This window comes from Myotis daubentonii, chromosome 5 (assembly GCF_963259705.1).
Source record: "Myotis daubentonii chromosome 5, mMyoDau2.1, whole genome shotgun sequence".
Taxonomy (NCBI): Eukaryota; Metazoa; Chordata; class Mammalia; order Chiroptera; family Vespertilionidae; genus Myotis; species Myotis daubentonii.
In genome coordinates this window covers 25,979,269-25,996,786 of record NC_081844.1, presented here as the reverse complement: position 1 = coordinate 25,996,786, position 17,518 = coordinate 25,979,269, and the positions used below count along the sequence as shown (strand labels likewise).

The 17,518-nt window shown below is 43.5% G+C and overlaps 1 protein-coding gene and 1 pseudogene across 2 annotated transcripts in view; one reads left to right on the top strand and one right to left on the bottom strand.

The window, feature by feature from the left end:
- Positions 1-15,964, bottom strand: part of LOC132234997 (zinc finger protein 791-like) — a 34,705-nt gene extending 18,741 nt beyond the window's left edge. For both annotated transcript variants that reach the window (XM_059696677.1, XM_059696676.1), the window contains exon 1: positions 15,863-15,964. In XM_059696677.1, the coding sequence (XP_059552660.1) occupies positions 15,863-15,865 (3 nt within the window). In that variant the 5' untranslated portion in view covers positions 15,866-15,964. The remainder of the gene's footprint in view (positions 1-15,862) is intronic.
- On the top strand, positions 7,568-8,256 carry LOC132234181 (large ribosomal subunit protein uL6-like; annotated as a pseudogene).
- Positions 15,965-17,518: the final 1,554 nt, after the last annotated feature.

Here is a 17,518-nt window from a genome sequence, read left to right as displayed (position 1 = left end):
CTTCCTCTCTGTGAAAAATCAATAAAATATATTTTAAAAAAAAATTCTGACCTAGGGGTGTGCCAAAGGCAGTGCCCCTAATTATTCCTTGACCTTTCCAAACAATTCTGTGCATGTGCAGAGACCGGGTGTTTACTGGAATCCTTATACTTAATCTTTGGGGGTCCTTGCTTAAAGGATATTACAAACACAAGTGTCCTCCCAAAATTACATCTCTTACTGAATGTACCTGAAAGATAAACTTTATCTTAAACTGCTGTTACAATAACAGCCTAATGTGGCAGGCAATCAAGGCTCCCTGGGTTCCTTTAGCCAGGTAGTTCCTTAGGCCTCTCTTTCACAGCAAACTTTGTGCCAGAGTAATCCATTCATCTATCGCTCAGAATCTGTAGGTCAACCCGGCAATGACCCAGCCATTTCACTTCTGGGAATATATCCAAAAAAAACTCAAAACACTAAAGCAAAAGAAAATATGCACTCCTGCCCATCAATAGGTGAGTGGATAAAAAAGCCATGGTACAACTCAATTGAATTTTACTCAGCCATAAAAATGAAGGAAAACTTACCCTCCATGACAGCATGAATGGACCTGGAGTGCATTATAATTAGTGAAGAAAAGCAGTAAGAAAAACATAAATATCACATGATATCATTTATATTTACAATGTAAAGAAGAGAAATTAATGAAGTATAAAGAGACTCATATAGCTGAAACCGGTTTGGCTCAGTGGATAGAGCGTCGGCCTGTGGACTGAAAGGTCCCAGGTTCGATTCCGGTCAAGGGCATGTACCTGGGTTGTGGGCACATCCCCAGAGGGAGATGTGCAGGAGGCAGCTGATCGATGTTTCTCTCTCATCGATGTTTCTAACTTTCTATCTCTCTCCCTTCCTCTCTGTGAAAAATCAATAAAATATATTTAAAAAAAAAAAAAGAGAGAGACTCATATAAATAGAGAACAGACTGACAGCTGTCAGATGGGAGGGGATGAGACAAGGGGGAGGAGTAAACAACACAAACAAAACCTTAGACTCAGAAAACAGCATGGGGTTCCAGAGGGAAAGAGGAGTGTGAGGAAGTGGAAGAGGGTAAAGGGGAGGATTAAATGGTGATGGAAGGGGACTTTGGGTGGGGAACACACAATACAATATACACATGATGTGTTATGGAATTATACACTTGCAACTTCTATAATTTTATAAGCCAATGTCATCTCAATAGGGTTTTTAAAATCTTCAATTTGTAGACATAAAACTTACAAAGTGATTTTCTCCAAAAACTTGATGCTACTCTAGGGGCTTTTCTTCCAACTGGTCTCATTTCTGATCTCACCTTTGAGTTCCAGCAGCAGCAGGACAGTCTATCTCAGGCATAGGACATGCCCAACAACATAATTCCCCTAATGCTGCTCCCAGAGAGACATCATACCCACTGATGTCTATGTGTAGGGAACAGAGAAAAGGTTTCCACTCACCACTTGTGATGCCTGATAACCAATGATCTATTCAGTAGGGCAATGACAAAATAGGAAAACCTCTCTTGTCTTAGGTCCAGGGAGAGGAAGGAGTAAGACAAGCTGCCTGTTTGAGCCCTGCTGATTTTTTCTACAGAGCAGGGGTTGGGAACCTTATTTCTCCTGAGGGCCATCTGGATAGTTATAACGTCATTCATGGGCATACAACATCATCAACTTAAAAACTAGCCTGCTCTATTTGGTCACACATTTATTTAAGTGGCAGGGCCAGAGCAAATGATTCCAGAACCACTTTCAAGAGGACCCAATTCCATACTCTGCCTGCCAGTTGCCTAGAAATGCATGAAAGCTCCCGCTCTGGTACAAACAAATGAGGCACAACAGGCTCAGCAATGCCACATGGGGAAGCACAGCCTGGCACCCAGAGCCACAGGTCAGCAAGGCTGAGAAACAGAAGTCAGACCCACAGGGCTGGTAATGTTGGGATGTGCTGTTCCTGGCAGCAAGTTCAAGTGTCATGTTCACCTGCAGAGGTGTGGATGAGAGTGCTGCTGGTCACACCCCTCACACCCACACCAGGAGAGCAGGACAAGCCTTAGGACTCACATAGAGGTCTCAGAAGGGCCGGGCTGGCCTCTCAAGCAGCTGAGACCTGGCTTCAGAGCCAGAAATGGAGCTTGGTGTGGTCATGTGAGGCTTTGAAGATGGGTCCTGGGCAAGAGTTCTGCACAGGCAGGGACTCTGTGGTTTGAATCATCTGCCTGCTGTATAGGAGACACCACCCAGGCTTTCTTATCAGCTTGTTCAATTGGGAGGCAATAGGGACAAGAGCAGACTGAGGCTCAAGCTGTAGCAGGCAACCATCAAAAAATGCATAGTTTGGCCCTAGATGGTTTGGCTCAATGGATAGATCTTCAGCCTGTGGACTGAAAGGTCCCGGGATTGATTCCGGTCAAGAGCACATGCCAGGGTTGGGGGCTTGATCCCCAGTAGTGGGCATGCAGGAGGGAGCCAATCACTGATTCTCTCTCATCGTTGATTTTTTTTTTCTCTCTCTCTCTCTCTGCCTCTCCTTTCCTCTCTGAAATCAATAAAAAAAAATATTTTTTAAAAAAAATGCATAGTTTGGGGAAACCACATGACTTACTGGTTGAGCGTCCACCTATTAACCAGGAGGTCATAGTTCCATCCCTGGTCTGGCCACATGCCCAGGTTACAGGCTTGATCCCTAGTGAGAGGATGTGCAGGAGGCAGCTGATGGATTATTCTTCTCATTATTCATGTTTCTATCGCTCTCTCCCTCTCCCTTCCTCTCTGACATCAATAAAGATATATATATATATATATATATATATATATATATATATATATATATATAGATAGATAGATATAGATATATATAGATATATATAGATATATATAGATATTTAAATGAATAGTCCGAATGCTAATTACAAGGTAAGAAAAACCCTGCAGATTTTGTACTCTGCTGAGGAGTCAGCTGCCTGGGCCTGAGTGTGGGCAGACTCTACAGTGACTGACTTGTGTGCCTCCGGGGAAGGGGTCATTCCCAAAGATTCCTGTGAACCTGACTCGTGCCTCCTCCTCAAGAGAGACGCTCTAGTCCCACCTCTGGACTCCCAGCAGCACGCCCCTCCTGGGGGCTCCACCATGCTGAGGGTTGGGCAGAATCCAGAACAGCCTGAGTTGGGTGCTCAAGGCTGAGTGCCACTCCACCCACCTTCCCCCAAGCCTGACGGGCACCTCCCCCTCAAGGGAGACCCCAATCCCCGCCTACCTCACACTTAGTGGGCCTGCCCTGCAGAGATCAGGATCCTGGAGAATCTGGCACAAACTGAGTTGTGTGGCTCTAGGTCTGGGGCCACTTTTTCTTTCCAGGCATGACTTGTACAGAGTCCTCCCTTCACAAGACCAAATTTTGGTCTGTTTGCATCTGATAAACTCTGCTTGCCTCATCCTGAGGACTTCCTGAGGTCCTGCTCCACCACAAAAGTGTGGAGCATCCAGCCGTAGTAGCTAGTTTTGGTATAAGTTGGACATTTGCTAAGAAATGATCAAAACTGTATTGGGGGTGGGGGTGGGGGTCGGGAGGCCTGGAGAAACAGTGCTGCAGGGATCAGCATATGTGGATAGTGAGCCTTAAATTGGACCTTTCTATTTTACAGATTTATTTAAAATAAATGTGGAGATTTACATACTCTTTTTTAAAAATATATTTTTATTATTTCAGAGAGGAAGCAAGAGGGAGAAATAGAAACATCCATGATGAGAGAGAATCATGGATTGGCTCCCTCCTGCAAGTTCCCCACTGGGGATCGAGCCCACAACCTGGTCATGTGTCCTTGACCGGAATAGAACCTGGGACCCTGTAGTTAACAGGCAGAAGCTCTTTCCACTGAGCCAAACAGTATGGAGTTTCCTCAAAATCAACAAATGGAACTCCCATTTAACCCAGTGATCCCAAGAAATCAGAAACACCAATCAGAAAGAATATATGCACCCCTATGTTCACAGTAGCACAATTTACAATAGCTAAGAGTTGGAAACAGACTAAGTGCCCATCAGTAGGTAAGTGGATTGAAAACCTGTGGTACATCTACACAATGGAATGCTACACTATGGTAAAAAAGAACTCTTACCATTTGCACCAGAATGAATGGACCTGGAAAGCATGATGCCAAGTGAAGTAAGCCAGTAGGAGAAAGATAAATAAAATATCACATGACCTCACTCATTTGTGGAATATAGTGAACAACATACTAGTAAACTGATGAACAAAAATAAGATGCATGACCTACAAGCATCGAACAGACTATCAAACCTCAGAGAGATGGCAGGGGAGCGGGGGATAAGACATCAACCAAAGGACTTGTATGCATGCATATAAGCATAACCAATGGACACAGGACGGGGTGAGTGCATGTGCTGGGTGTAGGAGCATCTGAGGAGAGGTCAATGGGGGAAAAAGAAGGTATATGTAATACTTTAAATCATAAAGAATTTAAATTTGCCAAAACCGGTTTGGCTCAGTGGATAGAGCGTCGGCCTACGGACTGAAAGGTCCCAGGTTTGATTCCGGTCAAGGGCATGTACCTGGGTTGCAGGCACATCCCCAGTGGGGGGTGTGCAGGAGGCAGCTGATCGATGTTTCTCTCTCATCGATGTTTCTAACTCTCTATCTCTCTCCCTTCCTCTCTGTAAAAAATCAATAAAATATATTAAAAAAATAAAGAATTTAAATTTTAAAAAATTGCTAAAGGGACTGCTGTAAATAAGAACAAGAAACAGAGAGAGAAGCCTATGCATACAGAATTAAAGTGGCAATAAATAACTACCTACCAATAATAACCCTAAATGGATATGGATTAAATGCTCCAATCAAAAGGCATAAGGTAGCTGAATGGATACAAAAACATGACCCAACTATATGCTGTCTACAAGAGCCCCATCTCAGAACAAAAGACACACACAAGATGAGAGTGAAGGGATGGAATCCATTTTTCCATGCAAATGGAAAACAAAAAAAATGCTAGAGTTGCAACACTCATATCTAACAGAATAGACTTTATAATGAAAGCCATCACAAGAGACAACAAAGATCACTACACAATATTAAAGGGATCGCTCCAACAAGGGGACACAACCCTGCTAAGCATATATGCACTCAATATAGGAGCGCCTAAATACATAAAAAAAAACTTCTAGAGGACTTTAACAGAGAGATCAACAACAATATAGTCATAGTAAGGGAATTCAACACCCCGCTGACTTCACTGGATAGATCTTCCAGAAAGAAACTTAAGGAGACAATGACTCTAAGTGACACACTGGATCAGATGGATTTAATCAACTTTTATAGAATATTTCACACCAAAGCAGTAGAATATACATTCTTCTCAAGTGCACATGGATTATACACAAAGATAGACCACATTAGGACACAAAACAAGTCTCTACAAGGCCAAAAAGACTGAAATCATATCAAGCATCTTCTCAGATCACAGTGGAATGAAATTAAAAATCAGCTACAGTAAAAAAACACAAAAACATTCAAACACATAAAGGCTAAATAGCATATTATTACACAATGAATGAGTTACCAACGAAATATAAATAGGAATCAAAAGCTTCATGGAAAAAAATAAAAATGAACACACAATGACTCAAAATCTCTGGGACACAGCAAAAGCAGACCTGAGAAGGAAGTTCATAACACTATAGGGATACCTCAAAAAACAAAGAAAATCAACAATAAAGTATTGAACCCTACCACTTAAAGAATTAGGAAGAGAACAAGAAGAAAACCCCAGGTAGAAGAAAGGAAGGAAATAATAAAGATTAGAGCATAAACAGATAACATAGAGACTAAAAAAAAAAAATTGAATGAAACCAAGATCTGGTTCTTTGAAACGATAAACAAAATTGATAAGCTAGCCTGACTTGAAAGGACCCAAATAAAACCAGAAACAAAAGTAGAGAAGTAACCACCGACACCACAGAAATACAAAGGATTATAAGATAATACTATGAACAACTATATGCCAACAAGCTGGACAATGTGGATGAAATGGACAAATTCCTAGAAAAATACAATCTCCTAAAACTGAATCAGAAGGAATCAGAAAACCTAAATAGGTCAATAACAACTGATGAAATAGAAGCAGTAATCAAAAAACTCCCAGCAAACAAAAGCCCAGGTCTGGACGGCTTCCCAGGGGAGTTTCACCAAACATTCAAAGAAGAACTAATACCTTTATTCTTCAAACTATTTCAGAAAGTCCAAGAGGAAGCAACACTTAACACTTCCAAACTCTTTTTATGGCGCCAGCATTATCCTAATTCCAAAACCAGATAAAGACACTACAAAGAAAGAGAATTACGGGACAATACTACTGATGAACATAGATGCTAAAATCCTACACAAAATATTAGCAAATCGCATCCAACAATATCTTAAAAAGATCATACACCATAATAAGTGGGATTTATTCCAGGCTGGCACAATATTTGCAAATCAATCAACGTGATACATCACATAAACAAATTGAAAGATGAAAATCACATGATCATATCAATAGAGAGAGTAAAAGCATTTGACAAGAGTCAACACCCATTTTTGATAAAAACTCTCAGCAAAGTTGGAATAGAGAGAGCATATCTCAACATGATAAAAGCCATATATAACTAACCTACAGCCAACATCATACTCAATGGGGAAAACTAAAAGCATTTCCCCTATTAACTGGAACAAGACAGGTATGTCTGCTTTCATCACTCTTATTCAACACTAGAGCCCGGTGCAAGACATTCTGGCACTTGGGTTGCAGGAGGGAGTGGGGGGGAGGGTCCCTCAGCCTGGCCTGCGCCCTCTTGCAGTCTGAGATCCCTCGGGGGATGTCCGACTGATGGCTTAGGACCAATCCCTGTGGAGAGGAGCCTAAGTCAGCAGGCCAACATCCCCCAAGGGGTCCTCAGCACTGCCCCAGAGGCAGGAGAGCCTCCCGCTACCGCCAGCTGTGAGCCCGGCTTCTGGCTGAGCAGTGCTCCCCCTGTGAGAGCACACTGACCACCAGGGGGCAGCTCCTGCATTGATCGTCTGCCCCCTGGTGATCAGTGCACGTCATAGCAACTGGGCATTCCACCATTTAGTCGATGTGCATATTAGCCTTTTATTATATAGGATACTACTGGAAGTCCTATTCACAGCATACAGAGAAGAAGAAATAAAAGGCATCCAAATTAGAAAGAAGGAAGTAAGACTCTCATTATTCACAGATGACATGATATTGTACACCAGGGGTCCTCAAACTTTTTAAACTGGGGGCCAGTTCACTGTCCCTCAGACCCTTGGAGGGCTGGACTATAGTTTAAAAAAAAAACTATGAACAAATTCCTATGCACACTGCACATATCTTATTTTGAAGTAAAAAAACAAAACGGGAACAAATACAATATTTGTATTTGCATGTGGCCCGCGGGCCGTAGTTTGAAGATCCCTGTTGTACACAGTAAAACCTAAAGACTCTACCAAAAAAACTACTAGATTTAATAGTGAATTTGGCACTTTTTTTGCCGCATTTACTGCGAAGATGAAGACCGTTCTCTGCAATCAGACTGTAGACATCCCAGAAAATGTGGACATCACTCTGAAGGGATGCACAATTATTGTGAAGGGTCCCAGAGGCACCCTGCAGAGGGACTTCAACCACATCAATGTAGAGCTCAGTCTCCTTGGAAAGAAAAAGAATAGGCTCCAGGTTGACAAGTGGTGGGGAAATAGAAAGGGATTGGCCACAGTTCGCACTATCTGCAGTCATTGTACACAACATGATCAAGGGTGTTACACTGGGCTTACAAGATGAGATCTGTGTACGCTCCCTTCTCCATCAACATTGTTATTCAGGAGAATGATTCTCTTGTAGAAATTAGAAATTTGTTGGGCGAAAAATACATCCTCAGAGTTCAGATGAGGTCAGGTGTTGCTTGTTCAGTATCTCTAGCCCAGAAAGATGAGTTGATTCTTGAAGGAAATGACATTGAACTTGTATCAGATTCAGCGGCTTTGATTCAGAAAGCCACAACAGTTAAAAACAAGGATATCAGAAAATTTTTGGATGGTATCTATATTTCTGAAAAAAGGAACAGTTCAGCGGGCTGATGAATAAGATCTAAGTTATCCAGCTATAGAAACACCGAGATGCCGAATGAGTTGTCACACTTCTTTATGAAACTAAAAAGATGTACAATAAAAGCCTTGTATTGATTTGGGGGCGGGGAGGGAGGAATGAATTTGGCATTGTAGCAGGATACAAAATCAACACCCAAAAATCGATGGCTTGTTTATACACCAATAATAAATTGTCAGAGAAACTAAACAAACAATCCCATTTACTTTGGCAACAAAAAAAAATTAAGATACTTAGGAATAAACTTAAACAAGGTGGCAAAAGACCTGTACTTGGAAAACTACAGGATATTGAAAACAGAGCTAGAAGAAGATATAAACAAGTGGAAGAATATACTCTGTTCATGGATTGGTAGAATCAACATCATTAAAATGTCCATACTATCCAAGGCAATCTACAGAGTAAATGAAATCCCATTAAAATACCAATGTCATATTTCACAGAGCTAGAACAAATACTCCAGAAATGTATATGGAATCAAAAAAGACCCCGAATAGCTGCAGCAATTTTGAGAAAGAAAAACAAAGTTGGAGGAATCACAACACCAGATTTCAAGTTATACTACAAAGCCACCAAAATGAAAACAGCCTGGTACTGGCACAAGAACGGGCATACAGATCAATGGAACAGAACAGAGAATCCAGAAATTGAACCAATCCATTATGCTCCATTAATATTTGACCAAGGAGGCCAGAGCATACGATGGAGTCAAGAGAGTCTCTTCAATAAATGTTGTTGGGAAAATTGGACAGATACATGCAAAAAAATGAAACGAGACCACCAACTTACACCATACACAAGAATAAACTCAAAATGGATAAAAGACTTAAATTAAATGTAAGTCATGAAACCATAAAAATCCTAGAAGAAACCACCATAGGCAGCCAAATCTGAGACATCTCTCCTACCAATATGTTTATAGACACATCTCCTAAGGCAAAGGAAACTAAGGAGAAAATAAGCAAATGGGACTACATCAAAATATACATCTTCTGCACAGCAACAGAAACCATCAATAAAGCAAAAAGAGAGCCCAATGTATAGGGAAAAATATTTAGCAATGGTACATCTTATAAAGGGTTAATATTGAAAATATATAAGGAACTAATACAACTTAACCGAAGGAAGGCAAACAATCCAATTAAAAAATGGGCAACTTCTCCAAAGAGGACATACAGATAGCCAAGAGACATGAAAAATGCTCAGTCACTAATCATCCCAGAGATGCAAATCAACAGGACAATGAGGTATTGACCATAGCACTGTCACAAAGATGGCGGAGCCCACAGTGGAGACTGGGTTTCCATAACACAAGATGGATGCACCCACAGTGGAGGCCAAGTTCTTGTATCGAGCCTTAATGAGCAATTAGCAGGGACCTCACACCTTGTCAGAATGGCTACCATCAACACTTCAACAAATGACAACTGCTGCTGAGGATGTGGAGAAAAGAGACCCCTAGTATACTGCTGGTGGGAATGCAGACTGAGTGCAAACATTATGGAAACCAGTATGGAGTTTCCTAAAAAATTAAATATGATCTGCCATTTGACCCAGTGATCCCACTTCTAGAATATATCCTAAAAAAACCTGAAACACCAATCAGAAACAATGTACGCAACCCTATGTTCATAACAGCACAATTTACAATAGCTAAGATCTGCAAACAGCCCAAGTGCCCATCAGTAGATGAGTGGATATGAAAGCTGTGGTACGTTTATACCACAGAATACTATGCAGCAATAAAAAAGAAGAATCTCTTACCCTTTTAGACAGCATGGAGGGACCTGGCGAGTATCATGCTAAGGAAAATAAGTCAGTCAGAGAAAGACAAGTATCACATGATCTCAGTCATATATGGAATCTAAGTAACAAAAAATAAGCTAATGATAGGAGTGGATCCAGAGACATTGAAGCATGGAAGAGAGTGCAGAATCTCAGAGGGAAGGGGTTGGAGGGTGGGTGGGTGGGAGCTAATCAACCAAAGGCCTTGAATGCATATATGCATAACCCAGGGAGACAGACAATAGGGTCCTGAAGACCTGGGTGGAGGGTGGGGCGGGGAGCAGGAGGACGCAAGAAGGCTGGAGGGGGGTCAATGGGGGGAGAAAGGTGACATACGTAATACTTTCAACAATAAAGAATTATTTTTTAAAAAAAGGAAATACACGCCCTAGCCGGTTTGGCTCAGTGGATAGAATATCAGCATGCAGACAAAGGGTCCCAGGTTTTATTCTGGCCAAGGGCATGTATCTTGGTTGCAGGCTCCTCCCTGGCCCAGGCTCTGGATCAGGCTCCTGCAGGAGACAACCAACTGATGTGTTTCTCTCTCACATCATTGTTTCTCTCTGTCTTTGCCTCTCTCTTCCACTCTCCCTAAAAAATTAATGGGAAAATATCCTCAAGTGAGGAATCACAAACAAAAAAAACAACAGAAAGGAAGCACAAATTGGTAGATACAAAATAGTGAGGGGTATGTAAAGTACAGCATAGAAAATATCCTATCTAATAAAGAGGGAATATGCAAATTGACCATCGCACTGTCACAAAGATGGCGGAGCCCACAGTGGAGACTGGGTTTCCATAACACAAGATGGATGCATCCACAGCGGAGGCCAAGTTCCTGTATCGAGCCTTAATGAGCAATTAGCAGGGACCTGAGTCTATGCCCCCCACCCAGTGGGGCTTGACAGGGGACCTCAGGCCACGCCTCCTGCCCCTGTGCCAGGCTAGGGAACCTCAGACTGCACCCCCAGCCCAGCAGGGCTTGACAGGGGACCTCAAGGCATGACCCTGTCCCGGTGCTGGGCAGGGGACCTCAGGCCACGCCCACCACCCCGGGGGACCTGAGGCTGCGCCCCCGCTGCCCAGCAGGGCTTGACGGGGGACCTGAGGCTGCGCGCCCCACCTGGCAGGGCTTGACAAGGGTGGGGCCGGCCGGGTCTGGGTCTTGTACGATTTTGAGGCTCCATCGGTGGGCAGGGACTTGACTCTGGGTCCTGCGGCACACCCCAGACTCTGACAGGAGGAAGATTTTCACATACATTTTACTAATTTTCTTTCATCTCTGACACTTCTATTATAGAGAAAGGGCAAATAGCAATATTAAAATACTTCCTCTAATTAATCCCCTTTTAATGTGCACGAATTTCGTGCACTGGGCCACTAGTAGTCAATAATATTCTATTAACCATGTGTGGTATCTGATAGGTATTAGACTTTGTAAGTTTATACATGTCTTATCACTATGTTGACACCTGAAATTAATATATAGTGTCAACTTATTAAAAAAAAAAAATTAAGCCCTAGCCAGTTTGGCTCAGTGAATAGAGTGTCAGACTATGGCCTGAAAGGTCCCCAGATCAATTCCAGTCTGCAAGCAACCTTCCAAGCAGGGCCCTTGTTAAGGCACATGCAGGAGGCAACCAATCGATGTGTTCCTCTCACAGCGATATTTCTCTGTCTTTCCCTTTCTCTTCCACTCTCTCCAAAAATCAATGGAAAAACATCCTCAGGTGAGAATTAAAACAAAAAAAAAAACATTTTAAAGAAAATGGTGTATACACACACATAGAGGAATACTATTGTATTACTCAGCCATTAGAAAAAGAAATCCTGCCACTTGTAACAACACATTCATGGACCTCGAGAGCAGGATGCTTTGTGAAATAAGTTAGAAAAAGAGAAATACCATGTGTTCTCACTTATCTGTGGAACCCTTAAAAAAGCAAGTCCATAGATACAGCGCACAGACTGATGGTTGCTAGAGGTTGCGTGAGTGGTGTAAGGGGGTGAGGTGGGGGTCAAATGGATGACCCGTATCAAAAGGTACAAACTTCCAGTTATAAAATAAGTCATGGAAATGCAAGTTACAGCAAGGTGACAGCAGTTAGTCATACTACATTTCATATTTGAAAGTTGCTATGAGTAAATCTTAAAAGTTCGCTTTACAATAAAAAAAAATATTCTTGTTTGAAATCCCAGCAGCGGCCGTGGGAAGATGGCTGCTGGGCTGCAGCGGCATTGCTCTTCGTACGCAAAGCTGTGGGAGGCTGACTTTTGTGATGACGGATCCTCTTTTTTTTTTTTTTTTTTTTGACGGATCCTCTTTTAGGACTTCCATGGAGTGGGACACACAGGGGTCACAAGTAACGTTGTTTTGGAAACTCCCTTCCTTGTTGGCATTGAAGGTTTACTCCAAGGCAGCACTTACAGCCTTTTATTCTGTAGTACCTGTGGGATTCCCATTGGTTTCCATCTCTAGTCTACCCATGTTGCCCTGGCTACATTGAAAGGTCACGTCTGCCTTTCCAGGGACAAAATGGAATGCTATCTCTTAAAAACAAAAGCCGTAGTAAATGCATCTGAGATGGATATTCACAACATGCCTCTACCGGAAAAGATTGCAAAGCTAAAAGAGAAGATAATATTAGCGCATAATCACTGAAATTCACTGATGAAGATGCTGAAGGAAGTGACTCCTGACCAGTCCAATGCAAAAAACTGATCTAGAACCAGAGCTTTAGTATCAGGGTCAGGCCTTACTGCCATCTTCAAAGACAGGTGCTGTCGATCATTTCTTGAGAAAGATCAACTTCAAGAATGGACAGGAAATGTGGTTTATTAGGTTTACATCTAGGCTGATTTTCCAAATGATTTGTGAAGCTGCTAATAGAAGATGAGAAATTAAGGAGCTCTCTGGCCATGATTCATATCTACTTGACTTTTGAAATTTCTGATCAGTTTCATAGTCATTTCTGAAAACACCGTTAACTGCATATTTAGGGATTAAGGGGCAATGTGCCATGAATGAGCTTAAGAAATATATGGTAATAAAGTTGTACTTAATGTTAACTACTGCGATTCCTACATGGAGCAGTTATATGAATAGTTGTAACCAAGAATTAACATTTCAGTTAAGCAATAAAGGTTTTATATTCTGCATTTTCTCAAAAAAAAAAATATTCTGTAAGTATGTATGATGACAGATGCTATCAAGACTTATTGTGATGATCACTTCACAATACATAAACATATCAAATCATTATGATGTACACCTTAAACTAATATAATGTTGTATGTCAATTGTAACTTAATGAAAAATAAAATCCCTTCTGTAAAAAAAGATTACAGTGGATTTGAAAAACTGCAGTCACCTAGTGATGTCACACCCATCACAATGTCACAGGGAAATGCATTACTCAGATGTTTATAATGACGCTGGTGTAAACAAGCTTCCTGTGCTGCCAGTCCTATCAAAGTCCAGCACATACAGTTACGGTCACTACATAGAATACTTGATGATGAGAAACTGGTTTATGCATTTGCTATACTATCCTCTCTATCTTTGTGTGCTTTCTACTTAGTGAAAGAAAACTTTGCCGTGAAACAGTATGCTGTTTTATGCAGGCAGCAGCCTCACCGTCTTGTGTTGACTATATCTTTAGATTCCATCATTGCCTCCTGGGCTTGATTGAATCTGTTTTTTGTAAATTTCCTGGCCTAAGTGTACAGTGTGATAAAGTCTACAGTGGTGCCCTAGCTGGTTTGGCTCAGTGGATAGAGCATCCGACTGAGGACTGAAAGGTCCTAGGTGTGATACCTGTCAATGGAACATGCCAGGGTTGGAGGCTCGATCCCCACTAGGGGCCATGCAGGAAGCAGCCAATCAATGATTCTCCCTCATCATGAAGTATGGTACCTATTTGCTTTGTTTAACAATGGATAGGTTACTTTGATTTTCTAAATTGTATAAGTCATCCCATTTGATTGAATGCCTTATCGATTGAATGACTATTCCATTGATTGTTATCATACTGGTTTTAGAGAGCACATTCTACTGTACCTGGAAACAGGACAGCACAATTACCCTAAATTGTTTTAGTGGCCACAGGTGGTGTGTTCCAGCTGACTCAGTGGTCCCGAGACCAGGACAGCACAATTACTCTAAATTGTCCTGACAACTCAGTGGTCAGGAGACCCGGGGGCTCTAGATAATGTGTTTCTATCAACTCAGTGATCCCGAGACCCAAAACTGTAATTTAGATAACATGCCTAAGTTAAACCCAGGTTACCCAAGGACTCTAGATAATGTATTTCTGTCAATTCAGTGACCCTGAGACCCGAAACTGTAATTAACATGCTTAATTCTGCTTCTGTAATCTGCTTTTTTGGGAGCCAGGTGCCACATTCCAAACCCTGGGATGTAATCAATACCTTTGTAATTTTTGCCAATATAAGTCTGGTTTTGCCACCATCTTATTGCTATGAGATTTGGGAATGGCCCCTCATAGTCCTGGATTGCAATAAATGTGACTCTAATTCGACTTCTTGAGGCGTCCTTCTGTGATTCGCGGGTTACATTACAACAATCATTGATGTTTCTATCTCTCTCTCCCTTTCCCTCTCCCTCTCTGAAAGCAATAAAAATATATTTTTAAAAATAAATAAAGTCTACAGTCGTGTATAGTAACATTCTCTGCCTTCATATTCACTCACCAGTCACTGACTCCTGCAGGGCAGTCTCCAGTCCAGGAGCCCATTCAGGGTCAGTGCCCCACACGGATGTACCATTTCCTACCTTGCACACCACATGTTTACTGCACCTTTTCATAAATGCTTCCCACCATTGCATTACAATTGACAACAGCATTCAGTACAGTAGCATGTTGTACAGGTTTGTTGTCTAGAACCCACAGGCTACACCATATGGCCTAGGTGTGTAGCGGGCTACACCATGCAGGTTTGTAAGAGAACTGAAAACAACAAAACTGCCTCAGGATGTCCTCCCCAGGTTCAGGGGTGCAGGACTGTAGGTAACTGCAGTTTCACCTCTCCCACGAGTAAAGTTTTAACCCAGTCACTCTGCAACTTGCTGTTCCACACTCATCTGTCTAAAGACTCCTGCTGTTCCTTCCCCTAAGGAAGGGTGAGCCTGCCTGAAGCAATCCCCTCTTTTCTTTCACTAATAACCTCTCAAAGCCACTTCCTTTCTGCCTGTTGTAAACGCCTTCCATTGTGAACAGCTGCTCTGAGATTCTATTTCCTAGATGGGATGCAGCCCGATTCGTGAAGGGAATCAAGCCAATTAGACCTTCCAATTTTATTCAGGTGAATTTTGTTTTTTAACAGTTTGAAAAGCACCACAAAAATAAATAGCCCATAAAGATGCTGTGACTCAGAGAAGGGAAGTTGGTGTTTAGGATTCGGGGGAGAGACTGGAAATGCAGGCACTTGTTGCAGAGCTAGGCCTGGGGGACAGGGGGTGGACTTGAGAGCATGCTCCACAAACATCAAAACTCAGGAGAAAACGGGGTCCTTCTGGGGAGAAAGGAGGGACAGGGGGCCCCACAGACCACAGCTCCTCCCATGCACGAACCGCGGGGACCGAGTCACCATTGTCCCCATGACCCTCCACGTGGTCACCGCACCGACTGCGGAGCCGCGGGGATGAGGGTGCAGAGCTGCCCAGACGCGCTCCGCAGCCCAAGGCCCTGCCCCGGGGACACACTGGACGCCCGGGTCCCGGCTGGGCCCCGCCCTGCGAGCCCGAGGGGCCTGCAGTTTCAGCGGAGCCCCCGGCGCCTCGGGTCCGCAGGCTCCGGACCTGACCGTGGGGAGACGGTCCCGCCACGGCGGCTCCACCCGCCCCTCCTCCCGTCCCCGCGCCGGCCGCACACTCACCATTTCTGGTTCCTGGGCCTCCCGAGTCCGCCTGCAGCTCCCACCACCTTACAGATCGCAGCTCCACGGATGAGGACAGAACAAGGGAGATGCGATCCCAGGGACGCTGAAGCAAAGGAACAACAGGGAGGAAGCTGAACATAGGCCCGCCCCCCGCCGCGTCCCCACCTCTCCTCATAGGACGGACACTTCACAGGAAATCGCCCCCTAGCGCCTGAGGTGCACAGGTCTGAGCCCAAAGCAGCCAGATCTCCTGTCCAGGGACATTTGCACTGAGAGGCAGCGCTGAGAGTCCCCAGGGAACAGTGGTCGCTCCTTGCAAACACACACACTGAAAAGGCACCTAATGAATCTGGCTCCATTTTCATCTTTGTTGACACCTGGAGTCTGACGTCTGCATTGCCAAAAAGGTGCACAGGCTCAGGGACCAGGGATGCCTTAGGGTGATATCCTTCCAGAACTACAGTCAGATTCCCAAAAAGAGCATTGAATCCAGAAACAAGCCATCATTTTCAGCGTGAAAGTGACTTCTGTGCATTTAGAATGGTTAACTTTAGAAAATGTGTTTCACGTGAAAATCTGTTCCCACTGGTGATTCAGTCACGCTCCTCTGAGGCCATGAGCCACCCCTTACTTGTGGTTGTCTTGTGGGCAGTTCCACAGACCTACCCAGAGCAAGGAGATGGGCCAGGCACAGAGGTCACCAGGGTGGGAAGCCCAGGTGTCCAGCAATGGGCAATCAATTGTAGGGTGGGGCCTGGTCCCCAGGGTGACTTTTCCTCCTCTAGCAGATCTCTAGTCCTGGACCCCCTGATCTTCCTCCCTAGAGATAACATCTAAGCCTCATTGTATTTCACCACCAGGCCCAGATAAGCAACAAAATGCCAGGGCTGACATCAGGACCAGCTGCATTGAATAATGACCCCTGTCTTGGTGCGACCAATCCATCAGTGGAGGCCACATCCCTGAATGGACACACCTGGAAAGCTACAGAATATTCCATTCAGCTCTTCCCCTGGGACCTCCCCTGAAATCTCCACCCTTAAAACCTTTAGGAAGCAGGACCCAGTACGCTCTCCCTCCCTGGAGCACACCTGTACCTTTCCCTTCCCCTCCTTCTCCTCCTCCCCCAGGCAGGTTACCATTAGCTTGTGCTCCCAAGCTCCAAGGGCCCTTCCCTTACCTCCTTAACTCCTTTCCTAAACCCATTTCCTCTAAGACTTACTTCTCCTACCTCTGTAATTAACCCAGTAATGTTTTCTTACAGTTTGGGTCTTGCCCTTTATTCTTACCTAGCCAGAACCAAGAACCAAGATTGCCGAACTCAGTTGGGTCTGACCCCACCTGTCAGACACTGGGTGTCATTCCTGCTGCCTACCACAGTTACACTGCTTAATCCAGCAATATTGAGATTTATCAGAAAACTGGATCCCATCAATGTAAGAATCATTCAAACCTATAGAGAATGTTTATGATTTCATTGCCAGGAGGCAAAATCTCAATGAATTGAGATAATACCCAGAGTATGGCAGTTTGGTACCTTATTTTATACATTACAATCAAAAGAGAAGATCCAAGTGAGTTACATGAAATCAACTGGGGATATATTAGGGAGCTGGGAGGAAGCAAAGCAGGGAAACCCTGGGATAGGATGAA